Raw genomic sequence first — 27,619 nt, 5'->3', positions numbered from 1 at the left:
CCATAGAGAGGGAGGGTTGCTATGGGAACGGATGGGTGGGCGCTTTGGGCTGGGGTGTCGCTCCCCGTGAGGCTTCGCTCCCGGGCCCGGGCCCCTGCCAACCGCCGGGGCTGAGGGCCGGGGCAGGAATAGGGCTGTACGTGTGGGGGCGGATGGGCCGCTCCCCCCGGCCCGGATGGAGTGAAGAGAAGGGGAGAGCGGCCCAGTCCCCCACGCTCCCAGAATGCCTCGGTGCAGCCGCTCTCTTTGTCCGCCTCTATGGTTGGGGCACATGCTCCGTGCGTGGGGTTGGCGCGGTCTCCTCCCGGCCTCGTCAGCAGACTGGGGCCTCCCGGCACCCCCGGCATGGCCCCCCCCACAGGTACTGGGCGGGGGTGGGGGGGGATGGGGGGCACCGAAGGGGCTGGGGCGGCGAGGGGAGCCCGCGGGGGTGGGGGGGGGAGGTGAGGGCAAGGGCGAGGAGCTGCCGTGGTATGAGGGAGGTGGAGAGGGGAAGGCTGGGGGGAGGTGGGGGCAGCCCCCCACGGGCTGTGGGGGGTGGCCGTGCGCTCCCGCTGTCACCTCCGTGCCCCGCAGCTCCCGCCCCGGGCAGGGGACAGCCGTGTCCCCGTGCTGTGACAGCCACCCCCCCGTCCCGTGGGCAGAGGCACCTGCCAGGGGCACGGCGGGGAGGGAGTCAGGTTGCTGTGAAGGGCTTGTCATGACTGAGAGGGTAAATAATGTCCGGAAAAGAATCCGGTTGCTGCTTGCTGCCAGCTCCCTGGTTCCTTACCCGCTTGCCCTTCAGCACGGTTTGTTTGCCAGGCCTCTCCTGTAAGTGCTTTTATCGAGCTTTAGCTGTCCAGCTGAATTTTTTTCCAGCCTGCATAAGGCTGCTTCTCGCAGACCGTTTCCCTGCCACATCCCCAGGTAACGTTGTGGACAGCCAGTCCCCCAGGCTGCTGGCAAACCAGCTAAGATGGGACCTGACTGCCGAACAGATAGAAAACATGGCTGCAGAGCTGACGGAGAGGACCAAGCTTGTGTACGACCGGGTGGGCTCTCAGGAGCAGGGGGAGGTGTCCTATGAAAACACTCTCAAGCCACTGGCAGATGTGGAAGTGGAATATACGGGTATGTACACCGAGCAGGAGGACTGGCTTTCTGGGAATCAGCATGTTGTTACTATGACTTTTTGGGGTGTGGGTTTTTTTTGCCTTGTACTGTCATCTTTTTTCTTCCCTTGGCTCTCTCAGTAGTATATTTTTGGGTTTTTTTTCCCCAGTTAATGTTTATGCAGCTAGATAGAAGTGCAAAGAAGAGAGTAGATTTAGAATGGAAGAGTGAGTCTAAAACAAGGATGGGGCTTTGGCAGCAGGGTGGTCTGCGGGAGGAGCAGCCAGGTTTTCAAGGTTATCTCCTGCTTTTATGTGGCAAGGTACATTAGTGGGAACAGATAGCACTTTGGCAGAAATGGTTCGTGTGACCTAAGAAATCTTTGGCACTTTTCTAATTTTTTTCCCTAAGGCAGCAGATAAATGTCTCTCCATGTGCCTTGTTGAAAGACCGCTGTCGTTTTAGGGATTATCTGTAAAGTAACGTGACATGATGGCATCATGCTGACAAACTGTGCAGGCTTTGATATATCTCTGGCTAATTATTTAAAACATTAGAGTGCCCAAGTCACACAACCCCCCCTCCCACCTCACAGCATCTGTTAGCTGTCCTGACCGCCCATGTTGCGAGGTGTCACATCTGTATGAAGCAGAAGCCAGCCTTCAAGCCTCTTCTTCTTTCTCTTTTTTTCCCTAATATAAGAGGCAAAGCCCTTACTAAGCACGGGTAATGTTAACTTCAGCAGAACTGTCAGCACTTTCCCTGGGCAACAGAGAGTAGCTGCCTGCTCACCTTCTGCTGGGTGGAGAGTTCTTGTGCCTGGAGGGCAGTGCCTTCCTGCTGGAGTTGTATTATTTGAGGTCTTGCAGAGATGGTGGGAGCGTATGTTCTCCCTGTTTTCACTTCTAAAATGGAAATACGTCAGGACAGAGCACACCTGGGGTGTGGTGGCTTTTGAGGAGCATCTGCAGAAGAGGTGTGTCACTTTTAGCTTGGTAGTGTAAGGAAAGGAGTCACCCAATGATGCTGCCCGCCTGCCAGCATAGAAGTCCTGTAAGTCTTCAAACTGTTGATCCCAGCTATAGCATCTCACAGGCGTGAAATCTGTGTTGAGTTTCATGAGAGATATGGTTTGTAGTGGGAAGTCAATGGACAGATGCACTTGGCAGCAAGGAAGGGGTGAATGGGCGCTGTGGGTGACTAAGTGCTCCTCAGGACAGCTCTGGGTTTGGCTGATGGCAGCAGCTTGCTTTGCTCTTCCTTGTGTGGGCGGGCAGGTCAGGCTCTGGGGCCGTCAAACTGGCTCCCAATTAACACAGGCTCTCTGTGTACACTCCCACTCACGAGCAGTTCTGGGACATGAAGCCATTGCCTTCACCGTAATCCCTCTTCTGTCTTTCCAGTCCGTCGGAACATGCTGGACTTCCCCCAGCACGTCTCTCCTTGCAAAGACATCCGTGCAGCGAGCACGGAGGCTGACAAGAAGCTCTCGGAGTTCGATGTGGAGATGAGCATGAGGCAGGATGTGTACCAGCGGATTGTCTGGCTCCAGGTGTGTGCCTGGGAGGTTGCTCTGTCAATGATGTGCTGAATCCTCCTGGAATTACAACGACCCTTGTCCCAGAACTTAGAAGTGAACAATATTGAGTCAGGTCTGGAACTGAATCACTGCATGATCGTGGCAGAATGGTCCAGCTGTTAGTGAGAACTGGGGAGCTGGGATTTGAGGGCTCTGCCCCGCCTCAGGACCTCAATTACCCCTTTGGTGAGATGGTGTTAGTAAATCCAGCCTGCCTCAGGCGGGGAAGGGGCTGGGTAATGCCCTGAAAAGTGCTTTAACACGGTGCAAAGGTGACACATTTAAAGCAGCGTGGTAGGAACTAATGCATCAAACCAAAGCTGTCTTGTGAGGTGTTTCCATCTGGTGTTATAATAACCCACAACTCCTGTTGGGAACCAACTTTCTGCCACACCTGATCCTGCAGTTCCCTGTGCTCATGGGTTTTGTTTTACAGGAGAAAGCTGAGAGCGCTTCGCTGAAGCCTGAAGCAAAGAGATATCTGGAGAGGCTGATCAAACTGGGTAAAAGAAATGGTCTCCATCTCCCTGAGGAAACACAGGAGGTGAGATCACAGAGCTTAAAAGAAGCATGGGTAGAGGAATCCTTGCAGGGCTGGCAGGACAGTGTTAGGGCAGGGTACTGAGCCTCAGGCTCTTGAATTTTGCCCCTGATTCCTGCGACTTTGGGTGCGTTGGGTGATGTCTGTGCCCCTCTTTTCCCTTTCCATTGAAGTGGATGACATTTACAAGTGGGATCAATGCTGGGAGTTGAGGGGCTCCTGAGAAATTGCAGGTGGTGCTGTGCAGGTCAGGAGTGGAAGTAGCAGCTGGTCCCCTCATGCGAAGGGGCAGTTGGGGAAGGTGCCCCACTGGGGCTGGGGTTGGGGTGAGTGGGTTAGTGGGGGCTGAGCTGCTCAGGGTCTCCCCTCTCTTGCCATGCGCCAGTGGCTCGGTGAAGGAGCTCAAAGCTCGGTTAAAAATAAAATAAAAGAGAAGGTGAAATGAAATAAGGCTAGAGGAGGTTGTTGCTTAAACACCTGCAGCTCCTGAGCTGGCAGGAGACAGCTAGGACCTTGCTGAGGTGGCTGCTTTCCTACCAGGTGTGATCAGAGGGAGCCTGTTCTATACTGAGAGCTCAGTGCCTGCATGCAATTAATTCTGCAACGTTGCGTTTGAATAAAAGCCAAGTGCAGACTGCTGGGCAACTCGGCAGGCAGGCTGCTGGCTGGAGACGGTGAGCGATGTTGTTTGACTTCTCCCTTTGGACTGACTTTTCTCTGTTCATCTGTGTTTTAAAGAAAATCAAAGCTATTAAGAAAAAGCTGAGTGTCCTTTGCATAGACTTCAACAAGAACCTCAACGAAGACACCACCTACTTGCCCTTCTCGAAGGAGGAACTAGGTAGGGAGCACTCGGGCTTATTTCTATGCTGGTGTGGTCCCAGGTGTCTGGATTCCTCTGGCCAAGGAGCTGGAGCCTCTTCCTGTGCTCAATCCCAGAACTGGTATTTCTGGAGAGGCCAGGGCTTTCCATCAGTCCTGTCTGCTCTTTTCTCAGGGGGGCTCCCTGAGGACTTCCTGAACTCCCTGGAGAAGACAGACGATGGCAGGCTGAAGGTCACCTTGAAATACCCGCACTATTTCCCTCTCCTGAAGAAGTGCTACGTGCCCGAGACGAGGCGGAAGGTGGAGGAAATGTTTAACTCTAGGTGCAAAGAGGTAGGTGGGCCTTGCTGCATGCCAGCAGGGCCGGATCAGATGCCAGGTCAGGTCCAGGCACCAAAGGAGTCTCCTCTGAGATTTGTGCTTCTTCCCACACTGGGGCTCATGCTTCCTTTCTCACCTGCGTACCCCATTTCACTCTTTGTCTGACTTGACCTTGCAGGAGAATTGCTTGATCCTCAAGGAGCTGGTGGACTTGCGGGCTCAGAAAGCCAGTCTGCTGGGCTTCAGCACGCATGCAGACTTTGTGCTGGAGATGAACATGGCTAAAAGCAGCAAGACAGTGGCTGCGTTCCTGGGTACGGTGCTTGTCTGTGGGAGGCAGGAGCAGGAGCACTTGCTGGGCCATGTTTGCCGCTCTCAGCCCCACGGAACTAACCCTGCCCACCTTGGCTTTCCTAGATGAGCTGGCACAGAAGCTGAAACCCCTTGGAGAGAAGGAACGGGCTGTGATCTTGGACCTGAAAAAGAAGGAGTGTGAGAAGCGTGGCCTGGAGTTTGACAGCCGCATCAATGCCTGGGACATGCGCTATTACATGAACCAGGTGGAGGAGACCAAGTACAGCGTGGACCAGAACCTGCTGAAGGAGTACTTCCCCATGCAGGTGGTCACCACAGGCCTGCTAGCCATTTACCAGGAGCTGCTGGGGCTCACTTTCCATCTGGAAGAGAAGGCTCAGGTCTGGCATGAGGACGTCCAGCTCTACACGGTGAAGGACACCTCCTCTGGGGAGACCATCGGCAAATTCTACCTGGACCTGTACCCACGGTGAGGCCTTGGGCCAGGTGAAGGGCGGGAGGGCTGGGGCAGTGGGAGGGGGAGCCTGCTGCGTGCCTGGGGCAGAGGAGCAGCTGTCCTGCTCCCAGATGTGTGGCCGTGCAGAGGGAGCGCTCTGTCCTGGGCAGGGCTCTCCAGGGAGCACGGGGTCACCAGGGGCTTTTCTGCCTTGAGTGGGACCGCAGTGGCTCGTGGCTGCCCGTGGGGCAGGATCCATGTAAGTCTCCTCTTCCCAACCTAGGGAAGGGAAGTATGGGCACGCTGCCTGCTTCGGCCTGCAGCCGGGCTGCCTCTTGCCGGATTCCAGCCGGCAGATCTCTGTGGCTGCCATGGTGGCCAATTTCACCAAGCCCACGCCGGATGCACCTTCCCTACTGCAGCACGATGAAGTGGAGACGTACTTCCATGAATTCGGGCATGTCATGCACCAGCTGTGCTCTCAGGTAAAGGCTGGCTGAGCTGGCAGAGGTTGATTTGTTACCTTTCCCCTGTCATGCTTTCCTGTGGGATTAAGTGATACCCTGCTCTGAGCTTGCCACATCTCCTAGGCGGAGTTTGCCATGTTCAGTGGGACACACGTGGAGCGGGACTTTGTCGAGGCACCATCACAGATGCTGGAAAACTGGGTGTGGGAGAAGGAGCCGCTGCTGCGCATGTCCAGGCACTACAAAACTGGAAGCCCCATCCCTGATGAGCTGCTGGAGAAGCTCATTAAATCCCGGCAGGCAAACACAGGTCAGTCCCTGCAGAGGGAAGTGAGAGCCAGTGAAGAGGGGCTGGAGGGGAACAAGGGCTCTGCTGTCCCCAGCGGGGGCAGAGCCTTGCGGTGGGGAGTAGAAGGGGACCCTGAGTGACCTGCCCACTGGGTAGGGGAAAGGCTTTGCCTCTCCCTATGGTGCTGTGGGGACCAAGGGAGCTGGGGGGAAAGGAGCCACATTTCCCTGCCGCTCATCTGGGCTGAGCGAGGGTGTTGTGGCAAGGCGTGCAGCGGGCTGGGTGGTGACACGGTGAGAAGAGGTGGCGGGGAAGGCAGGGATTATCTGCAGGCAGGAACTTGGCTCAGGCCTGAGCGAGGTGCCGCTGAACTGGGCTGGGCTGGGGATGCAGGTCAGAAGCTGGGTGTGCGGAGAGCGATGGGAGCCTGCCCCCCCCCCCCCCCCCCCCCCCCCGCCTGCCCTGCTGCAACCCAGCCTCGGAGATTCCCTTGCGTGCAGGCAGGAGCTCAGTTTGCCTCCTCCTTCTGGGAACAGGGCTCTTCAACTTGCGTCAGATCGTCCTAGCCAAGGTGGACCAGGCGCTGCACACCCAGACGAAGGCTGACCCCGTGGAGGTGTTTGCCCGGCTATGTGAAGAGGTGCTGGGCGTCCCTGCTACCCCAGGTACCCAAGGGCTCGTGGGTCCCACTCTCGCTGTCTCTCTAGGTCTGGCCTGCAAGCTTGGCTCAGCAGGTTCTTTTCAAGGCTGGAGCTTCAGGCTGGCTCACTGGGGACAGTTTCTGCTGGCTCCAGGAAAAGCAGGGCTGAAACAGTACAAAAATAACTGGAAAGTTCTTCCCTGTTTCCCCTGGGATTGTGAACAAGCTGACCCAGTGCCTGCTCTGACACGTTTGCAGCATGGAGGAGTTTTTCCATGCTGTGAGTGGTTCCAGCAGCCTTTCCCGTTAAACCTTCTTCCTGTCCTTCGCCACTAAGGTACAAACATGCCTGCTACGTTTGGCCACTTGGCCGGAGGCTACGATGCCCAGTACTATGGCTACCTCTGGAGCGAAGTGTACTCCATGGATATGTTCTACACGCGCTTCAAGCAGGAGGGAATCATGAACTGTAAGGTAGGGAGGACGTCCCGTGCTGCCGGGCTCTCGGCGCGTGGCAGGGGCTGCGGGAGCCGGCAGTGTCCGTGGGAGGGCAGGTGTCCTACGTGTACCTTCTCTCTGCTCGCAGGTGGGCATGGATTACAGGAATTGCATCCTGCATCCTGGCGGTTCCCTGGATGCTTCCGACATGTTGAGGAAGTTCCTGGGCCGTGACCCCAAGCAGGACGCCTTCCTGGCCAGCAAAGGACTGAAGGTGGAGAGCAACTCACTGCCTTCGGCCTGCTGAGAAACTGCTGCAGCCCGTTTTGAGTCAAGCCAGCTCCTTTGCCTACGCACCCGTCCCCTCAGGCCGAGCGACAGCCGGTACTTCTGTCACCAATCTGTCACCAAACACATCCTGGGCCAATCCTTGCCTGGAGCTGTTCCTCCAGGATCCTGCTCCGAGCTCACCCTGGGCTTCGGGAGCTGGGTTCGGCCCTGGTCCAGGGCTCTGCGGTGACAGCTCTGCGAAGGGACCTGAACGGCCTTTGCCACCCACCCCCACCCCCCCGAGGGGGATGGGGCTGTCAGGAGCCCACACAAATTGGCTGAACTTTGAACCTGATTTCTGCACCAGGGTGAGTTTCAGCCTCATTTATAGCCAGGCAGGAGAGGGAGAGGAGTTATCAATCTTGAGTCATTATTTTTAAATCCCTTCTTTTTAAGAAACGAGACTTCCCACTGGGCTGGGCTTGTTTTGTGCCCCAGGGCAGACTTAACTGTTCTGAGCATGAAACAAGTTGCGTTGGGAGTCATGCTCTCCCTGTCTTTGGGCAGCTGGTGGCTGTGGAGTAAAGATGGGGAGATCCCAGAGCTTAAAAACCGTTGCGTTTACTGGAATGTCCTGCCCTGAGTCCTTCAGACATTCCTGCCTGGGCAGCGGGCCTGGGAGGGGGGCAGAGATGGCTCCTTGGGAGGTTGTGCCTTCCGCCAGGGACTGTCAGAGCTACTGGGACCCTGCAGCTGGGGCTGTCTTAGGGTGGCCGATGCCTTCTGGGCTCAGGTCATAGCAGCAGCGGGTGTGTTGCTATTGCTGTCATCTCTAAGCCAGGGTGGGACAGGGGAGGGCTTGTGCTTTAAGAAAAAAAAAAGCCAACAAACAACAAGCGGACAGCTTCAAACAACACGGATGCCGGGGGATAAAAATAGCGCGTGGGCCGTGTGCCAGGCCTTGAGCGGCCGGGCTCTGGGTGCAGTGCCGGGCTGGGGGACGGCAGCCAGCCCTTTGCCCAGCCTTGGGAGCAGCCAGGCTGGTGCCACCTGCCCACCCAGCTGTTCCCTTGTCCCCAAGAACCCTAAAACTGGTGCCTGCGTGGTGCAGGGCCAGTGTGGCATGGCGTGCCTCCCTCCCTCTGCACTGAGCTGCCCTCCTGCCTGCTTGGGCACATGGGTCATGGGTTGGAGCTGCCTGAGGTGAGCACTGACCCCGAGGGCAAAGGCTCATTTCTGGGTTTGCTAAAGGAGGCATCGTGTGTGGGCTGGGAAAGGTTTTTAGCAGTGAGTGTGCAGGGCAGGCGGAAAGTTGGCTGCTTCCTCGGTAGCAGAGGGGAGCTGAGGACCTTTGGAAGGAGCTGCGAGCTCCCGCTGGCGTGAAGCATTTGTGGCGATGGGGTGCTGAGAGCAGATCTCATTTTCTGGTGTCCCACCCTACCTCCAGCCTCCGGCGCTTTGCATGGTGCCCTTTGAGGGCTGGGGGATCAGTCCCTGCAGCTCCTCTGTGGTCTGAGCACACGGGGAGTGCCGGCGAGCGGCCGAGTGCCCGCGCTCACAGCCACCGTCCTGGCCCCAGCCAGGGCTGCGAGTGGGAGCTGCCGTCCCTCCCCAGGGTCTTGTGCTGCAGCTTCCTCCCTGGCTTGGGCTGTTCCCTTTGCTTCTCCTATTCCCTGGGTCACATCACCGGAGCGGCTCTGGGCCGCTGATGAGAGCGTTGGAAGAAAGCTCGCCCCAAGTGCAGACTAAGTCATTGCTGCCACCTCCCTCCCCCAGACCACCCCCCTGGTGACACAGAAAAGCCGGTGACACCTTCCCTCGCTGATCCCCTCTTGTGCTGACCTGGGGACAGGTCCGTAAGCAGCGAAGCGGCTCCTTGGTGCTTGCTGGGGCCATGTTGAGCATCTTGTCTTTGTCCCCACCCTCTGTTTTAGGCATAGATGAGTGTCTGTCCCGGGTGCTGGCTGTGCAGGGCCAGGCGCTCTCGAGTTGACGCTGTGGTTGTTTTAAGTGTCATGTTTTACTGAGCTTTCAGTGTTTTCTTTCAGACCTCTTCTCTCGAGGGAGAGAACTGAAGCCGAACAGGGAAACCACGCACTTTCCTCCCTTCCCAGGCCATAGCTCACTCTGTTCCCCCCTCCTGTGACCCCTGCCACGGGTGGCACGGTGAGAGGTGCTGCCGGAGTAGCATGGGGGGACCGGTGCCTCTCCAAGCGCTCCGTGCCTCGTGCACGGGTGATTCCCAGGAGCAACCTTGGAGCTGCACCTTTTCCCTCAGCTCCTCGTCCCCATCCCGTCCCAGGCTGGCAGGGAAGAGAGGTCCTTTTTGGGTTTGGGTTTTGTTTTTTGTTTTTTTTTTTTTTTCCCCTCTGTTAACCTTTTCTAAGGGCAAACTGGTGTGTGTGTGTGCCGTTCATAATGGTTACGTTCCACCCTGCTTGTTTCAATGACTGGATTTTAGACTGTTCCTAGCACTAATAAAGGTTTTCCTAAGCGGGTGTTTGTGTGGCTTGGGTCCGGCCAAGGAAGCTGCTTCTTCGTGAGGGGGAGAGGGCTGCCCCCCAGGGTGGCAGAGGGGTGATTCCTGGCGCTCCCAGCACAGCCACCCCCTCACCAGCGCCATGGCAGCCCCCCGCAGGAGTCTGCACCCTGGGTTCTGTCCTACGAAGATGGGCGTGGAGTGGCAGGCACGGGCTGGCAGCCTGTCCGGTGTGAAGCCCTGGGGAGCGAGAGGCAGTGACACCTCCTGTCCCCCACCGTGCCCCTGAGGGCCATGCCCCCCCCACCAGCCCCACACCTGGGTGAAGAAGCTGTGGTCCAACATGTCACGCAGGCTGGGCCGTGCCGCGGGATTGGGGGCCAGCAGGCTGGCGAGGAGGGTCTGGGCGCAGGGCGAGAGATGGGGGGGCAGCGTGTACCGTGCCGCTCGGATGCGCTGGTACAGCTCCTGCCGCTGGGCCGCCTCGAATGGGGGGCTGCCTGTCAGCGCCGTGTACCTGGGGAGGGGGGGGTGGGGGGGCTGCTCAGCAGGGCCACGAGCACCCCACTGCCTGCTCCCTGTGTCCCCACTTACATGGCACAGCCCAGGGCCCAGATGTCTGAGGCCACCCCATGTCCCTTGCGGTCCAACACCTCTGGGGCCAGGTGGCTGGGGGTCCCACAGAGCGCCCTGGGGAGACAAGCAGGGTGACCCCCTGTCCCATAGCACCCCCCCACAGCACCACAGCCCCACTCACCCCCAGCGCTGCCCTGCTGGTGCCACCCGCTGCGCCAGCCCCAGGTCTCCGATCTTCACCTGCATCTTCTCAGTCACCAAGAAGTTGCCTGCGGAGGGAGATGAGCTGGAGCGGGGGTGGTGGGGGTCACCCTCCCACCACCCCAGCTGCCCCACGCACTCAGCTTGAGGTCCCGGTGGACAATGCCCTGTCCGTGGAGGTAGCGCAGCCCTGAGATGATCTGCCGCAGGTAATACCGCACCTCCGGCTCCGTCAGCCTGCCCCGGGCCCGCACGATGTGGGCGAGGGACTGGGGACAGAGTCAGGAGCCAGCGTGGGGCCGGGTGAAGCCGCAGCGGGGGGGGACTCGGGTTTGGGGGGCCGGTGCTCGCTCACCCGCCGGCTGCAGTATTCCAGCAGCAGGTAGATGTGGCTGCGGTCGGCGAAGTGATGGTGGAGGTGGACAACGTGCCAGTGGCGCAGGCGGCTGTGCAGCTCCTGCTCCCGCTCCACCTGCATCGGCACGAGCCCGGCAGCCCCCCCGCGGGGAACCCTCTGGATCTGGGGACCCCTAGCACGCACCCTTGGGGAGACAGGGATGGGAACCCACCCAGCGACCCCAGAAGGAGGGAGAAGGGGCAAGCGGGGGCTCTGCAGGGTCCCTGTAGGCGCTGCCCCCCCCCCCCCATCCCTGGAGACTTTGTGTGTGTCCTCCCAGACTCACCCTCTTCCCGATGCCCACCGCAGCCAGCCGGGCTCGTGGGATGACCTTCGCTGCGTAGACCCTGCCGCTGGCCACCTCCATCAGCTGGTAGCAGCACCCAAAGGCACCCTGCAAGGATGGTCCCTCAGGAATGAGCCGCTGGCACCCAGGGCGAGAAGCCACGGCAGAAGTGGGTGCTGGGTGTCGGGGTGCCCAGCTGCGGGCCCTTCCCAGGGGGCCGAGGAGCCCAGGGGACCCGGTTGGTGCTGCCCCAAGCCCCCCATCTGCTCTGCCACTCCCCCTGCCTCAGTTTCCCCTTCCCTGGAGGGGATGTAGCGGGTCCCCCTCAGAGCGAGACACCTCGGGGACCCCCTGCAGCCCTGCAGGATGCGGGTGCGTGACACCGGTGGGTGCCCAGCGGGGAGGGGGTGCTGGCTGGGGTGAGGGGCTGTGTGGGGGTGCAGGGATGGGGCAGGGGGGGGTTACCTCTCCCAGGAGCAGTCCGCGCTTGTAGAGCATCCCGCTGCCTGTGTCCTGGATGTACCGTGCGGGGAGTTCATCCCCTGCGCACCCCGGGCCCATCCTGCCCACTCTGCTCTGCCCTAGGGTTGGGGCACCCCAAGGGACACCCCCACCCTGGTGCTGTAACCCCTTCAGCTCCGGGCTGGGGGTGCGTGCGGCTGCCCTGTGAACCCAAGGGTGCTGGGTGCTGGGTGGGAAGCCCCTGGCACACCAAGCCCCCCCCAGCAGCCTCTACTGATGGCTAAGTGGGGACCCCCTGTGTGACTAAGCCCCGCCCTGCCCGGGATGCCCAGCACCGGGGGGTACTGGGAGGGTCCGGGATCAAGATGAGCACGGGTTGAGGGGGTCCATTTGCACCTTCCCCGCTGCAGCCCCCCTCGCCCACCAAAGCTCCGGACCCCAAAGGGTTAACGGGCGGCCGGGGAGGGCTGGGCGCACCTTTGGGGCTGGATATTAATAACGCGGCGGGGAGGGACGGGAGGCGAGCCGGGGGGGGGGGAAGCCTCGCCCGGCCCCCCCCGGAGCTGCGCAGGCGATGCCCGATCGTCCCGGGTCCCCCCCTCCCCGCCGCGGGGCCGGGACTGAGCCGCCGGGACACCGCGGATGAGGGGCGGCATGGCCGGGTGGGGGGATCGGGGAGGCTCCGGGGGACCCCACGATGCCGGGTAAGGTCCCGATTTCTGCTTAAACCCTCGCGGTACTGCCCCCCCCCCCCCCAACCACTCCGCCACCCCCCCTGCCCGGGGTCAGCTCCGCTCCTGGGGGAAACTGAGGCACGCCGTGCCCCCCGGTTGCCAGCGGGGTCTGGGCATCACCCGAACCCCCCCGCACACATCCTCGGAGCGACGGCACCGCGACCACCCGCCATCCCTGCTCCGCGGGGGGCGGGGGGCAAGCGGCCGGGGCTGCGGGCGGCCACTCGCAACCCTCGTGGGAGCTGCGGGGTGTGGGGGGAACCGGCTGGGCCGGGGGATTCCCCACCACGGGGCTGGGACCTCAGCACCCCCCCGACATCCCTGGGTTGGGGGGCTGCAGGGTCAAGCTCTTTGGAACCCAGGGTGGGGGGTGGGGGAGGACCACGCAAACACCACCACCCCCCCCCATCCCACTTGCCCCACGGCGGGGCCGGATCCGGATCGGGGCGCGACGCGAGGTGCCGGCCCTGCTGCGCAGGTCTGGTCCTGTCCCAGCAGGCAGCGAGCCTGGGGCTGCGGGTGCGGGGGGCCTGGCCTGTGCCCGCCGCCACCGGGGCACGTGTGTGGGACCTGGCGTCGCCCACTCGGCTGCACCCACCTGCCCAAACCCACTCCTGGGTGCTGGGTGGCACCGGCCCCCACATCCCCCCTGGTGCCACCGGGGGACCCCCAGCTGTGTCTCATCTCACCTCCATTGCGCCTCCTTCCCCCTCGTGGGGTCCCCGTGGGGACCCCCCACTGGAGCCCCCCCACCCTGGGGACAGTGGGGCTCAGGGGTCTCTGCTCCCGCAGGTGCCGGTGGCCGTGGCAGCTGCTGCTCCTGGCCTGGCTCAGCCTGGGCTGCAGCGTTGGCACAGCACAGGTGAGGGGTTTGGGGTGTGCGACAGCACCCCCGGGCTGCCGCAGCCCAGCGCTGACTGTCACCTTCGTGCAGGGCCCAGCCCTGGGGACACTGGCGGGGATCCCCGAGCCCCCAGCCCCTGCTCAGCCCCGCCGGCAGCTGGCCCTGGGCGCCTGGGGGCCCTGGGGACCCTGGACCCCCTGCTCCAGCTCCTGCGGGGATGGCGTCACCGTCCGCACCCGGAGGTGCCTGCGGTGAGTGGTGCACAGGGCAGCATGGCCCCCCCCGGGTTGTCCCCACTCCCCTGCACCCCCCAAATCCCACGTGGCACCCAAATCCCGCGGCAAGGCTCTGCCACCACCTCCCACATGTGTCCCTGTGCGCTTTGGCCATATTCCAGCCTGGTTTCAGAGGGGGAGGAATGGGGGGAGCTGGACCCTGGTGCCTCCATCCTGGGGTGCAGCTCTGGCAAGATGTGGCCCCGTGTGCTGGGACATCGTGGTCCCCTCTCCTGCTCCCCTGGAGGGATGCATTGCCACTAGTTCGGTGGCTTGGTGGCCCCGGAGCCGGGGGGAGTCCCAGTAGGGGACACGGGGCGCAGGCAGGGATGCTCCGTGGGGGCAATGTCCCTGCCCCACCGTGGTGATGTTGTGGCCGTAGGTCCACTGAGGAGGAGCCGTGCACAGGTGACCCACGGCAGTACCGGCTCTGCCAGCTCCAGGTAAGCCTTGGGAAGGCCACGGCACTGGCATGGCCACCAGCCCTGGACCCCTGGGGTTCCATCCTGCTGCTCCCACAGGGCTGCCCCAGCGGCTCGGTGCCTTTCCGTGCCATGCAATGCTCCCTCTACGACAACAAGCCTGTCCTGGGCACGCCGGTGCGGTACCGCTGGGTGCCCTTCCATGGAGGTGAGCCCCAGGGTGGTGGGTGGCATCACCAGGCTAGCCGGGGGCCGTGGCTGCCACCGGCATCACCCCCTTCCCTTCCCACCCGGCTCCGGCAGCCCCCAACGTCTGCGACCTCAACTGCCTGGCCATGGGGCACAACTTCTACTACACCTTCGGCCGGGTGCTGGACGGCACCCGCTGCAGCCCTGGCTCCCCGGACCTCTGCGTCGGTGGGCGCTGCCTGGTGGGTGATGTGGGGCTGGGACCCCCAGAGCCCCTGGCTCTGAGCCCCCCCACCCTGAGGCTGGGTCTTGGCTCCCCACAGAGCGTGGGCTGCGATGGGATCCTGGGCTCGGGCACGCGGTCTGACGCCTGCGGCCAGTGCGGTGGTGGCCATGAAATGTGTCTCTTCGTGCACCGCCTCTTCCAGGGCGCGGACCCTTCCTCCGGTGAATGAACCATTGCCCCGGCCCCCTCCATGGGTGAATGCTTTGGCTCTTGGCTCCCTGTCCTCCCGTCCCCCATCTGTGTCCCCAAGGCATCGCCTGGGTCCCCTGTCACCCCGTCCCCTCTCCAACTCCCCCGTCGCCACTGGGGCATCGTCCCTGATCCATTCCTGACCCAATGCGCAGGGACAGGGACAGCAGGCTTGGAGGAGACTCCTCACCGGGGTGGTTTTGCCTCATTGATGAGGGTGTTGCTCCTCCAGGGGGGTCCTCTGGGGTCCCCAGGGGCATTCAGGGGTCCCTGGGGGCACCCAGGGTCCTCGTGGCCACATCCCGTGTCCATGGGGCGCCTGGCCAGGCTGTGGGGACGATGGTGCTGGTGAGGGAAGACAGCCCTGGATGGCACCCCAGGGCCATCGTCAGGTCCCCCAGTTGTCCCAGCACCTGGGGCCTGGCAGGGTTGATGCTGCTGGTGCTGCCCCAGACCCGGAGCTCCTCTGTGCCTGGTCCCCCCAACTCTGTCCCCCTTCCCCATCCCCAGGCTGTCCCTTTGGGCCATGCCCTGGCTCTGCCCTAACTCTGACTTTCCCCCTGCCCCAGGTTATTTTGGGTACATGAACGTGACCACGATCCCGGCTGGGGCCACTCACATCAAGGTGACAGACAAGAGCCGTAACTACCTCGGTAGGACATATCCTGTCTCAGTCCCAGTTGGTCCTGGTTGGTGCCACCCATGGGTGCAGGCAGGGCAGGGCAGGGGGTGGCCGTGCCGTGCCGTGCCGGTTCCCCGCTCGGATGCTGTTTTGAGCATCATGGGTTCAGTGAACTCGCCAGCACTCAGGGCAATTTTCCAGAGGCCACGGCCATGGATTTCAGGAAGGGCTGAGCTGGAGCGGGGCCAGGACAGCCACCACGGGACCAAGACTGGGACCCCCCATCCCCAGACCCCCCCAAATCCTCCGTCCCGATGCAGGCAGGGCCCTGTCCCCAGCTGGGACCAGGGCTTGTGGGGTGGGGTGGGGGGAGTTGTGCACCAGGGTTTGGCTCCAGCTTGGGACCAAAGCCAAGATCTTACAAGAAAGCAGATTTCTCCCGAGCCCCAACCGCAGCTCTCTCAGCCCACGCTGCCCTCCCTGCTCTGGGAGAGGCCTCTGGTGGGGACCTAGGCATCAGGGCTGCCCCCCAGCCCAGCACGGGGGTCCCGGGGACCGTGTGGTGCTCGGCCCCCGGACACACTCCCGCCCGCAGCCCTGATGACGAGTGATGGGCGCTACGTGCTCAACGGGGACTGGTCCATTGCCTGGCCGGGGCCTTATGAGGTGGCTGGCACCCAGCTGCGCTACACCCGAGCCCCCAACGGCACCGAAAGCCTGGAGGCTCCCGGGCCCACTGATGAGGATCTGCACGTGATGGTGAGGGCAGAGGTGGCGGGGGGGGGGGGGGGGGCAGCCGGCCCCCATCGCTCCCCTTAGCTCTGCCCCTGCCCGTGCAGGTCCTGCTGCAGGAGCACAACCCTGGCATCGAGTACGAGTTCTGGCTGCCCCGCAGGCACCCCCAGCCCAGCCGTGGTGATGCCAGCCCCCTGCGGCAGCCCCAGCCCCGGGGGGCTGGGAGCCCCCCTCCCCAGGAGCCCCCGGTCACCCCAGCCCCCGTGCCACTGCCCCAGCCCAGGGGCTCTGCCACGGAGCTGCCACCAAGAAGCCCCCCTGGCTGGAGCTGGGCCAGGGCTGCCGCAGGTGCCTGCTGCCTCACAGGGATCCCCAAAGCCCCCCACCCCCCGGGTCTCTGCTGTAGGGGGTGTCTCAGAGAGCCTCAGGGGCAAAAATGAGATGGGGCCCTAAAAAAGGGCCCCCTGACTTAACCCTCCCCAGGAGTCACAGGAGCGCGGTGTGTCCCCTCTCTCCTTATGGGTTATGGACCCTCAATGCCCCCTCCCACCACTGCAGGAGGGGGTTTTGGGGGTGCCATGTCCCCTCTCCCCCCTAAACTGCTGCAGCTTTGCCCCCACAGGGCGATGCGGGAGGTGCCGCCCGACCAAGGGACGTTCTCAGCGCATCCGACACTTCTGCCAGAGTGACTTCGGTGAGCCCCGGGACTGGGAAGGGGCTCAGGGTGATGCTGGGGGATGTGCCTGGCTCAGGGTGCCCCGTGCCCGCCCCACAGTCTTCCAGGGCCGGATCCTGGCGCGGCGCTTGGTAGGGCAGGAGACACGCTACGAGGTGGAGGTGCAAACGCCGTATCGACACCGCTTCCCGCTGGTGCGCCGGGAGTACCTGTGGGTGCCCAACACCTGCGGCTGCCCCCCGCTCCGGCAGGGCGGCCAGTACCTGCTGATGGCACGGCGGCACGTCAACTACGAGCACACGCTCAACCGCATCCTGCTGCAGGACGATGGCTACGCCCGGCCGTGGACGCCCCGCGAGGACCGGCTGGTGCGGGAGGCAGCCCAGCACTGCCCCCAGCCCCAGCCACCCTGAGATCCCCCACCAGGCTCCATCACCTGGGGAGGGAGCAGCTGGTGGGACCCCGGGGTTTGGAAATGCTTCTGTGGTGCATTGAGCCCTTTCCATGGCTGTAGAGGGGCCAGGCCCCCCAGGGACACCCCCGTCCTGCCCTCTGCCCTGTGCTGGGCAACTCACCGTCCATGGGGCTGACTTGGCTGGGGGGGGCATGAAGGAGGGCGGTAATTTATTTTATTTTTGCAGAAAATAAACCCGTATATCACCTCGCTTGCTGTGTGCCCCTTCTTGGCTGGAGCTGGCGCATGGCATCCCATGCCATCCCCACCACAGGGTGCCCGGGCAGGGGGTCGCCTCCCGCGTCCCCGTGCTGAGCCCCCGGCGCCATGCGGCCGCCCAGCAGCATGTCCCTGGGATGGACACCCGCCAGGCACTGCCTTTCGAGGTCAGGGACCTGCTGCTTATCTCTTTTCCGGCGGAGGCGAGTGGGTCCCTCCCTGTGCCGGAGCCCCCTTGTCCGTAACCCAACCCAGGGGCTGGCGGGCACAGCCGCGGGGCCCACGCAGGGATGGGATGTGCCTGGGGGGGCTATACTGGGCACCCCAGGGTACAGCACCCACTCGGGGCTCCTGGGATGATCTCACACCCAGCCAGGGTGGGGTTTGGAGCTGGTGCTGGGGAAGAGCTGAGCTCTCCCAGCTCGTGGCACTGGTGACTGTTCCCAGACTGGGCACAGCTGGAGGGTACCCAGGGTGGGTGTATTGGGGGGGCAGGAGTAGCAGCTCCCAGCCCAGGAGGGTCCTTAGCACATCGGGTAATTAATCACCAGAAGCCAGAGATGAGCCTGGGGGGGGGGGGGGGGGGGCAGCTGGGGCTCTGTACTGGGCTCCCCAGCTGGTCCCAGTAAAGCCTGAGTGATGCCGTGTGCTCTGGAGCGCAGGTGCCTTGGAGTGATTAGGGCTGGAAAGGGGCCTCCACCCTATAAAATGCCCCCTCCCACCCACCACCCTGTCCCGTAGCTGGTTTGGGGTTGCTGGGGGTTTTCCTGGGTGGGGTGGGTATGCTGGCTGTTGTGCCCCTGGGGGTCCCCAGGACAGCACCCCCAGCTCCAGGAGCTCTTCTGGTGCAACAAATGTCAGCAGCCCCAGGGCTGGGGCTCTGTGCTGTCACCTTTGGGCACCCTGAGTGTGGGGTCTCCCCATGTGGCCGTCCCATGGTGGGTTTGGGGACACTTCCCCCACGTGCAGAGACCCTGCAGGGAGAGCAGAGATGCATCGGGGGCTCTTGGCTACCGAGGCTGGTGCTTGTCAACGTGCCAAGAGCCGGCAGAGAGAACGGAACCAGGGGGAGCACTGCCCGCTGTGGGGCTGGGACCCCTGGGAGCATGTCCCACGTCCCTCTCTTGGTGCCTGTGACCCCCAGGAAGGTCTGGCTGGTGAAGCTGTGACTCAAAGGGGACCATTGCAGGCTGGTGTCTGCTTCCCCCTGCTCTGGGGGAAGGGGTGAGCATGTGCCCCCCTGGGCAATCCCTACCTGGGGAAGGGGGGTCACCCCCTGTTGTGCTGCCAGGACCCCTCTGTTCCCCAAGTGCCTGCTTCTCATGGCTCCCTGTGGATGTGTGCTGGGTGCCCAAGGGAGGGGGTCCCTGCAGCCCCCCCCCAGCAGCACCACTGACCCCCTGCCTTCCTCCAGCCAGGCTGGTCCCAGCAGGGATGGTCCCCAGAAGACCTGCAGCCTGTCAAAGCATGCCCTTGTCCTGGAGCTGGGAGGGGGCGGGGGGGCTGCAGCCCTGGGGTTGGGGGTCTGACGTTGCTCACTGGCTGCAGGAGGGGACCCCGGGCTGCTCCTGGTGCTTGTGGGGTGCTGCGGCCACCGTCACCGTGGTCTGCCAGGGAGATGCCTACAAGGTGGGTGCTGGGTCTCCAGTGGGGATGGGGGGGGTCTGGCATGGAGGGCTGTGGCTTGGGGCCGCTGGATGGCAATGAAGAGCCGCGTTGTCCACACGGCCTCTGTGCCGCTGTCCTCTCCTTGTAGGCTGAGGGGAAGGGGGCCCACTGCCTGAAATCCAGGGGAGAGGGTGGCTGAGGGACCCCTGGGATCCTACTCGGGGTGCTGGTCCTGCTCTTGGTCATCACCTTGGTGTCAGGACGTGGTTGCTGGTGTTTTTTCTGGGGCTTCCTGCAGATGCTGTTTCCTTCCAGGTCCATGTGAAGCCGCATCCCCATGTGCAGCAGTTCTTGGAGAGACTTTCCAAGCCCTACGAGGTACCCAGAGCCCCCACATTTCCCCCGGGGTCCATGGGAAGCTGGTGGGGTGCCGCTGCATCGGGGTGATGGGGGGACTCGGGCAGCCTGTGCAGGGACCTCTGCCCCTTCCCCCAGATCTTCATCTTCACAACCACAAAGCAGGACTGTACCGAGAAGGTCCTGGATGTGCTGGACCCCAAGAAGAAGCCGATCTGGTGATGGCCTTGGTGAAGCCCAGCTGGGGACCTCCAGGGTGGCAGGGACTGGTCCCACTGGGACCACCTCTGTGCCTGGGGCTGCTGCTGGAGGGACCTGACTCACCTGGGCAGGGACCTGGCCAAGACGGTGGCCCTGCACCACCAGGGCTTCCCTGCCCAGGTACTGGCAGTGCTGGCTCTCATGGTGGGGGGTTGTGTGCACTGTCCCCCCGGCAGCACCGCAGCTGCCATGGCTCCTCCACGGCCAGTGTTCACTCTCCCCAGGCTGCCAACAGGCTCCTGGTGCCGAGGTGGTGGTGGGACCCACGGGACGAGGAACTGCCGCACCTCTCCCTGCTGCTGGGACAGCTCAGCTGGCTGCTGAGGGCTGAGGAGGGCAGGGTGGGCTGAGCTGCCCTTGTCCCCCCTCCAGGCACAACCCTCCCCTATCCCCGTCTCCCTCTGTGCACCACAATCGGGTTCCAGCACCGCAGGCTGCCCGCTGAGGACTGGGCCAGCCCTGGCAGAGGAGTGGGATGGAGGAGACGCCGCGGTGGGGCTGGCGCTGCCGTGGGACATGTGCCTGGTACATCCAGGCTCTACCCATCCTGCAGCACGGGGCTGGATGGTGTTTTGGCAAAGCTGTTGCCCCCAGGGCTCTCCCTTGGCCTGGGTCCCAGCTGGGCCAGGGCTGGGGGTCCCACCGGGGAGAGCCCCTTACTCTCAGCTGCCTTTTGAGGAAAAGCTTCATCGTGGCGCCCCTGCCTGTGCTCTGTGAGGTCTGGCCGAGGGTTTTTTTGTGGTGATTGCACACTCAGACAAAGGTCTCGCTCTCATCCTGTTACTCCCTCAGCTGTGCAAGCACCCCACACTCGGGGATGGCACAGCCGGCATGGGGGGGACAGGACAAACCGCCCCCACCCTGCCACGCTGCGGCCGTGTCCTGGGACAGCCAGGGTGCTGCGGTTGGGAGGCTGAGCCTGGCCTGGTGCCGATGTCCCTTGGGAGGGCCCCAGCTGGCAGCACTCCCCATGCCCGTCCCAGCCCTGCCTGGTGCCGTGCTGCGTGCCGGGGCGCAGCTGCTGCCAGCCCTAATGGGACAGCGAGGGCTGAGGGCATTTGTCCCCACCCGCTGCGGGTGAGGGGGACAGTAGGGCAGCCCTGGGATGCAGCAACCCCGGGACCCCTTTTTTAAGGGCTAAAGGCTGCTGGTTGACAAGAACTGGGGAGCATGCCGTGCAGCAGCGGTGCGTGTCCAGGCTGTTCTCCCCAGGCAGTGCTTGCGAGCCCTCTGCCAGAGGCTGCGTGGGGTGGTGGCTGGCGCTGGAGGGGCTGGCTGTGTTGCTCGGGTGCAGCTGTTTGGAGAGAAGTCACATCTCCTCCTCCCCACAGCCCCCTGTGCCTCGCCAAGGACACAGGGCTGCCAGCCACGCAGCCCGGCCCTTCTGGGAATAGCTGCCCTGCAGCAGCGTGCCAGGCTGGGCCCCCTGCACGGCTCGGATCCCTGGGGGCTGGGGCGGGGGGCAAGGCAGGGAAGCCATCTCCCCGTCTCTGCTGCTGCACAGAGCTGGACACGGGGTGGGATTGGCCTGGGCGCTGCTGGGAAGGGAAGTCACCCTTTGGAGAGGCAACAACCAGTTTATTTTGAAAGTCAGGGGAGGGCAGCTCTGTCCCGAGCTGGGATCCAGCAGCCTGTGTCCCTGCACCCCAGGCTGGTGTCACACTGACCTTCCAACCCGGCGACAGCAGGCGCTACCTTTCACACAGCAAAAGGCCACACGATATGTGACATAAAGGCCGGCTGAGAGGATCAGGCTGCCACAGATGAAGACAGGGAGACGGCCACCCTGCAGCCGCTCCTCGGGGGGGAAGCCCTGCGGAGGGGAGCAGGAGTGGGTGAGCTCGTCGAAGGTGCGGGAGGAGGGACAGGCTGTGCAGTTGTTGGCCGAAGCGCCCTGGCATGTGTAGCAGGAGGGGTGGCAGCTGGCACAGACGCGGGCCATGGCTGTGGCGCTGGCTCTCCAGGTACGGCTGTAGGAGCGTGGAGGGCAGTAGGGCAGGCAGGAGCGCTGGTAGGCGTACGAAGAGCCGTTGCACTCTGTGGAGGGATGGTGGTGTGAGCCAGGCTGCGGGGCCATCCAGGGCAGAGAGGACTGTCCCCTCCTGCCTGAAGACTTGCTCACCCTCGCAGGTTCCCTGCGCGTCCCGCCTGATGCACTTGTCCACAGCAGAGGCTGCAAAGCGCCTGGCCACCATGTCCTCGTCTGTGCCGTGGAGGTGCAGGATGAAGCTGGTCAGCAGACCTGGGGGCAGGAGGGACAACACTTGGTGCTGGTGGCAGCCTCATTCCCACCCTCCAGCGCCTGGGATGTGCAAGCTGGGGGGCTGGAAGCTTTGGGGCTGTGTGTGGGAGAACATGCAATGCCCATGTGCTGGCCGGAGAGACCCTCAAACCAAGCAACCATGGTTGGGCAGAAAAAGAGGGCTGGCATGCCCGGGAGGAGCAGGATGAGGACAAGCCAACAAGTTGATTATCAGTGTGGGGGAAGGAAGAACAAAGAACAACTGGGTACCGGGTAACTTAAGGGCAGGTGTCAAGAAGGTGGGGCCAGGCTCTTTACAGTGGAGCTCAGCAACAGGACAAGGGGCAACAGGCACAGACTCCAACACAGTCAGATGGAACTTCTTATGAGGAAAACCTTTTTTTTTCTAAGGGTGACTGGAACAGGCTGCCCAGAGAGGCTGCGGCATCTCCTCATTCAAAACCCGCCTGGATACAACTCTGTGCAACCTTCTCTAGGAGACCCTGCCTGAGCAGGGGGTTGGACTAGATGATCTTCAGAGGCCCCTTCCAACCCTGACCACGCTGTGATTCTATGACCCCAGTAAAAGGGGTTCACTCCCTCAGCAACCCCCACACCCACCTGTGTTATAGGCATCGCCCTTGTTCTCTAGCTGGAGCACCCAGGTCCCATTGGGGTTCTCGTCCCAGAAGTGGGTGGACATGAAGGTCCAGTCCTTGTAGCCCTGCTGGCTGGTGTCATATGGGCTGGAGGAGAGGGGAGGAGAGCTCAGTGACAGCCTCAGGGGCTGGAGGGGTGGGATGCGGCTCCAGGGGACCCTAGAGTCACCCTGATCTTGGTATGAGCAGGCATCACCAAGACATGGCAGGGGCCACAGAGGAGTTTTGGGCACAGTGAGCCTGTTCCCTGCGGGGGCCAGAAGCAGCCACCTCGCTGTCAGGAAGTCTCCTGGCCCCGGGAGAGGCTGTGAGATGGGGAGCCTCCTGTGCCCCCCAGCAGCTGGTAAGGCTCACTGCAACATGCTCCCTGTGGGCCCGCAGAGCCCCCTTACCGCACGGTCACCAGCGTGGACGTAGTCCCCATCGGGCTGGTCAGAGTGATCACCAGGTCCCCTCTGCGGCTGTAGCTCAAAGAGAGCTGGACCTGGACGTGCTCCAGCGAGCGGATGCACTTGGTCCTCCCAGAGCAGAAGGAGACATCTGTAGAGACGGTGAGCTTGGAGCCAATGGTCCTGTCGAGTACAAGACAGAGAGAGGTAAGGGCGTCTCTTCCCGCTCCGTGGGCATCCTGCCCTCCACCACAACCTGTAAGCACAGCCCTGTGGCTACAGCAGGAGCTGTGCAGCCTGTTCCTGCAACGGGCACAGCGTGACTTTGCTGCAAGCAAGTCCCTGTGTGAGGTCAGACCCAGGGGGTCTCATCCCTTACTGAGGGGCATGAAGCGCCTTGACCGAACACTTCTGCTGAGGCTGAGTTCCTGTCCATGCCTTGGCCATCTCCACCAGCAGACCAGCATCCAGGAGCCCGTAGCCGTAGTAGTGGCTCACTGAAAAGCAGATGCCCCCCAAGAGAGGACACGTGAGCCCCCCCCGCGCTGAGACCACAGCGGGGGCTCCTGCCCCAGGTTGGTTGGCAGGAGTCTGAGGGGCAGCACGGCTCCCCGCAGGCAGCGGCTGAGTCCCCACTCACCCTTGCGTCCAGCCCCGTTCACAGCCCAGTCTTCTGCCTGCAGGTGAGTGGGCTTGGAGGTCCTGACGACGAGATGCTGCAGGTCACGCCAGGTCAGTGCTGGGCTGGAAGCAAGGAGGACTTGGGGACAGAGGTCTCTGCTTTAGGTTAGCTTTTGAGGGTAAGATTTGGCTCTTTTAACTTCTGACATGGGCGAGTTAGCTGTCTGAGTCCGAGCTGGTCCCCTCACAACCTCCTATGCTGCTGAAATGGGAGCAACAGAGACCTCCAGAGGACAACTCTCCTTCTGCCTTTGGCCACTCTGCCACATTGTCTTGGGAGAAGATGCCGCCCCACCAGAGCCCGGGTAGACCTCAGCTCTGCACCCCCTAACCTCCCTGCTAGCAAAGTCCCCCTTCCTTGTTCCTGCAGGGTTTTGGTGAGGCCCCAGGTTTCCCCCCGGGGACTGTCCTGCTGCCACAATATCACCTACTTGGCCTCCAGTGCGAGGGCGATCACTCCTGCGGCCAGTGGAGCCGAGGCGGAGGTGCCCGTGTGCTTGTTGGTGCAGCGGTGGTGCAGGTCGGTGGTCACCTGAGGGTGAGAGGGGGGTCTTGGCACGATTGCCTGCTGCTGGAGCGGAGGGCAGGACCGGCTGGAGTTGGGTAACTTCAGTAAATGCTCCCTCCGGGTCCCCTCATGCTTTTTGAAGTCTAACACAGACACTTTACTAAAGCCCCCCTCTCCCTCCCCAGGTAAGGAAGGCTCGGATGACCCCGCTCTGTGCTGGGAAGTGGTGTCTGCCCAAGGGTCACTGCTCCGGCAGAGCTGCCATGGCACTCACAATCTGCACCTCGCTTGTGGTCCTGCTGCTGTAGGTGGTGGTGAGGATGGCAGCGCAGCCCTCGCTGTACCAGGGCCTCTGGCCGCCTGCCAGAACACTGCCCACGGACAAGGTGTAGATGCTGTTGGCGTAGCCATCGCAGTTGCAGTTGTCGTAGTTGATCCCACCGTTGCCAGAGGCCCAGATGAAGATGGAGCCAAGACCACCCCGTCCCTGGCAGGGAGGAGGCAGAGGGAGGGTGAGCAGGGAGTCCTTGCACCAGTGGGGTCCCCGAGGCCAGCACCAAGCTTACTTTTTTGACCCCTCTGTAGAAGGCCTTCGCAGCCAGCACACCTGGCCCGTCCACAGTCTTCCCATCATCCGTGGGGCCCCAGCTGGCACTGTAGATATGGATGTGCTGGGGATGCAGACTGAGGGACTGAGCCTCCACCATGTCCGTGATGAGACCATCCAGCATCCGCACACCTGCAGGGCCAGGACAAGGAGCAGCAGTGTCCAAGAGGCGGCAGCACTTGGGATGCCATGCTAGCTCACTCCGGGTAGATGGGAGCTTCACACATGCAGGACCACTGTAAGTGCTGAGGACCTTCTTGCTGGCCCCTGCTTCACCCCCCCAGTTGCCTTGAGCCCCTTTCACATGACGCTGCCCTAAGGAGATCAGGCTCCCACAGGTCTGTACAGCTGCTGCCATGTGGTGGTTTCCAAAGCTCCTCCTTAAGCCCTTTGCAATTAAGCCGGTGAGTTCTCTCAGCTTTTAACCCCATTTGCCACACTCGCTTCTGCAGGGGAGCCTGAGCCTGCATGGTGCTGGTGCTGCCTGCAGGAGCCTGGTGTTATGGTGGGCATTAAACTCCTGAGGAGGGCTGAGCCCTGCACCATGGCCAGATGTGTGGTAACACTGCAACACCCTCTACTTCCCTGCAAGCCCGTGGTTCCCCCCAGAGCAGCCCCACCTGGGGCCACGCGTCCCCCCCCCGCAGCATGCTGAAGCTGTTTTGCAACTTTCCTCCTGCCAGCACACCGGAGCAATGGCTCACCTCCAACTTTGGCGTTGTATGCAACACCTGCTCCACAGATTTGGTTGTTGGCAACAGCCGCCACTTCTCCTGCACAGCGTGTCCCATGCCTGAAGGACATAGCCTGTGAGCCAGCCTCTGTGAAGGGTGAAGGGGCCTGGGACAGCCTCATCCCCCAGAGAGATAAAGCACCCAATACAGGCTGCTAGGAAAAACTTACCAGTTCTCGTCCGTGGTGGTGTACCTGGGCTGGGGATCGGGGTCGTTGTTATTGAAGTCATAACTTGCCAGGGGGTCCTATTACAAAAAGAGGCACCAGCATGAGCAAACTGCCTTTCAACACAGGCTGTGACTGCTCAGCATAGGCACCTGGCACCTCACCTGGTGTCTGGCAGTGTGGATCACCCTGCCTGCCCACAAGCTCGCTGCCTGCCCAGCCTGGAGAGGGCAAGGGAGGCCCCTTTGCACCCAGCAGCTGCCCCAGGTCAGCCTGGAGTTGTTGGAAACAGGGTTTCGCTCAAGGAGCGTAACTTTGCACATCACTGTACTGCTTCATTGTGGCCAGGCTTGTGTCCAGTGAGAAAGCCCAGCATGGTGAGTCACCTGAGGGTGAGCCTTGCCAGCCACGCGGTGAAGAGAGAGGAACTACAAATCACTGAAACCATGCTGTTATAAACAACTAAGATGTACCTATCCTTTCCTCTTAGCTCTCAGAGCACGTGAGGATTTACTAGCTTTACTGGCTTTGCAGCTTGCTGTAATTACATCTATTTTGGAGATTTGAGCATGTACAAGTTCTAACGTTTCCTTGATGTGAGAACACTGCGGGAGACACCAAACCTTTTGATCCAGCCACAGAGAGGCAGAGTCCCATGCGTGGGATGAAGGCACCAGCTCCCACCCTCCCCAGGAGACAACACACCCTGAAGGAGCCGGTTCACGCAGCCCATGCTGCTCAGCCCCTTGTAGTTACATAGTTGGCAGACAGGTCCGGGTGATCCTTCTCAATCCCATCGTCCAGGATGGTCAGCACAACCCCCAGCCCGGTGTACCCTTTGCTCCAAGCACTGAGGATGTTTAGATCAGGATCGATGTCATTGTTCTGGAAAACAGATTACATTTAATCAGCCCCTGGGCAGCAGGCTGCCGGTGACCTTCAGGGACTCTTCTGCTGCCTCATCACTGCCAGCATTAGTACTGTTTACTTGTCGGTGAGGTGATTTGCTTGAGGATTAGAAGAGAAAGCGGTAAAATCTCACCATGTACCACTGTTGATGGAACAAAGGATCTGTTGGCACCACGCTGATGCTTCTCTTTGTGCGCCTCTTCACAGTTTGCTGCTCAAACCAGAGGACCTGGGTAGGAAGCAGCAGCGGTGGTGGTGTCAGACAGAGCCTGCCCAGCATGGCACGCAGCAGCCTCAGTCCCTGCAGCCCCCTGCAGCCGTCTCCTCCCTACCTTTGGCTCTTTAGTCAGACGCATATTCCAGCCCCAGTGTCTGCTTAAGGCTCTCTGCCTGGTGCCGCGGTGTTTGAAATGATAATAAGGCTCTCCCTCCATCACCTGCCGGTGCAAAGAGCTGTTGTAAGAGAATGTTTCTAGACAAGCAGCCGGGCTGCGGGAGCGTGTGCCAGCTCTGTGTGGCCTGTAGAGACCAGACAGACACATTGGATGTCAGTTGTACATGGCAGGACAAGCAGAGCATCACTCAGAGATGTGGCAGGCTCCCAAGGGAGGTTTGGGGGTGCCCTTTGGGTTTCCTTGCTCACCCATGCACACGCAGAGGTGCTTAGCAATGCCAAGCTCATGCTTTTATCTGCATCCAATGGTTTAAAACCAGTAGAGGGAATAATTCAATGCCCTATTTTAAAATTAAAACAGCTCTGGGACATGTGGTGGGGATGAGCGGAGGGGACAAGCAGAGGATGAGTGAAGGCGGACACACCACACTATGGCCAAGGTTGGAAGGGACCTCTGGAGATCACCTAGCCCAACGACAGGTGTGCCCTGTCCCCCTAACCGCGGCAGCTGTCTGGCCTGCACCCACCCACCAGGCCGCACCTGGCCCAAGCAGAGAAGGCCAAGCCGGCGGGCCAGGTCCCTGGCCTTCCGCGGCCCCGCCGCCACCCGCACAGCCCAGCTGCTCAGGTAGATGTGGGGCTTGGTGGGGCCTGGCAGGGCGGCAGTGACCACCATCATCACCAGTACCACCAGTACCAGCCCCAGCGCCGGTCTCGACCACGCCGCCATCCGGGCCACGGGCATTGAGCGGGTGTTGCCATGGCGACGGCGCCGCCCCGCCAGTCGCGGCCTGGCTCCGCCCCCTTCCAAACCTGGCCGCGCCCCCTCCCGGCTCTGGCCC

General features: G+C 62.1%; 5 protein-coding genes across 6 annotated transcripts; 3 read left to right on the top strand and 2 right to left on the bottom strand.

Annotated features, from left to right (window-relative positions):
* Positions 1-32: 32 nt before the first annotated feature.
* THOP1 (thimet oligopeptidase 1) lies at positions 33-9,714 on the top strand. The gene is made up of 13 exons (XM_080385474.1): positions 33-361; positions 910-1,113; positions 2,499-2,647; positions 3,111-3,218; positions 3,954-4,056; positions 4,213-4,373; positions 4,540-4,675; positions 4,779-5,145; positions 5,396-5,597; positions 5,703-5,889; positions 6,405-6,533; positions 6,846-6,982; positions 7,095-9,714. The coding sequence occupies exons 1-13, from the start codon at positions 259-261 to the stop codon at positions 7,251-7,253; spliced, it is 2,145 nt and encodes a 714-aa protein (XP_080241600.1). The 5' UTR covers positions 33-258; the 3' UTR covers positions 7,254-9,714.
* An 87-nt stretch (positions 9,715-9,801) lies between these two features.
* LOC308063051 (inactive serine/threonine-protein kinase PLK5-like) lies at positions 9,802-12,016 on the bottom strand. The gene is made up of 3 exons (XM_080385492.1): positions 10,828-12,016; positions 10,612-10,741; positions 9,802-10,540 (listed from the first exon to the last, which is right to left on the bottom strand). The coding sequence occupies exons 1-3, from the start codon at positions 10,948-10,950 to the stop codon at positions 10,449-10,451; spliced, it is 345 nt and encodes a 114-aa protein (XP_080241618.1). The 5' UTR covers positions 10,951-12,016; the 3' UTR covers positions 9,802-10,448.
* Positions 12,017-12,152: 136 nt separating this feature from the next.
* Positions 12,153-17,254, top strand: ADAMTSL5 (ADAMTS like 5). Of its 2 annotated transcripts, none has more exons than XM_080385475.1 (12): positions 12,153-12,321; positions 13,144-13,213; positions 13,286-13,446; positions 13,853-13,913; positions 13,992-14,100; positions 14,196-14,323; positions 14,405-14,528; positions 15,126-15,209; positions 15,774-15,937; positions 16,018-16,261; positions 16,536-16,607; positions 16,689-17,254. In XM_080385475.1, exons 1-12 carry the CDS (start codon positions 12,260-12,262, stop codon positions 17,000-17,002), a joined length of 1,593 nt encoding a protein of 530 aa, XP_080241601.1. In that variant the 5' UTR covers positions 12,153-12,259; the 3' UTR covers positions 17,003-17,254. The 2 variants fall into 2 exon arrangements, with proteins under 2 accessions (XP_080241601.1, XP_080241602.1); XM_080385476.1 differs by having other exon boundaries at positions 15,998-16,261; positions 16,689-16,858.
* Positions 17,196-19,832, top strand: LOC308063715 (uncharacterized protein; the record flags this gene model as incomplete). Its single annotated transcript, XM_080387021.1, has 3 exons — positions 17,196-17,208; positions 19,025-19,313; positions 19,464-19,832. 3 exons carry the CDS (start codon positions 17,196-17,198, stop codon positions 19,810-19,812), a joined length of 651 nt encoding a protein of 216 aa, XP_080243147.1. The 3' UTR covers positions 19,813-19,832.
* A 1,310-nt stretch (positions 19,833-21,142) lies between these two features.
* Positions 21,143-27,573, bottom strand: PCSK4 (proprotein convertase subtilisin/kexin type 4). Its single transcript, XM_080385493.1, has 15 exons — positions 27,319-27,573; positions 26,716-26,820; positions 26,517-26,612; positions 26,231-26,359; positions 25,478-25,554; positions 25,279-25,367; positions 24,534-24,706; positions 24,242-24,454; positions 23,891-23,991; positions 23,419-23,522; positions 23,158-23,275; positions 22,782-22,961; positions 22,352-22,476; positions 21,611-21,730; positions 21,143-21,525 (listed from the first exon to the last, which is right to left on the bottom strand). Exons 1-15 carry the CDS (start codon positions 27,520-27,522, stop codon positions 21,146-21,148), a joined length of 2,214 nt encoding a protein of 737 aa, XP_080241619.1. The 5' UTR covers positions 27,523-27,573; the 3' UTR covers positions 21,143-21,145.
* Positions 27,574-27,619: the final 46 nt, after the last annotated feature.

The sequence above is a fragment of the Falco punctatus genome (assembly GCF_963210335.1).
Source record: "Falco punctatus genome assembly, chromosome: 4".
Taxonomy (NCBI): Eukaryota; Metazoa; Chordata; class Aves; order Falconiformes; family Falconidae; genus Falco; species Falco punctatus.
Note: the sequence above shows the minus strand (reverse complement) of the source record. Positions and strands in the feature narration are given on the sequence as shown.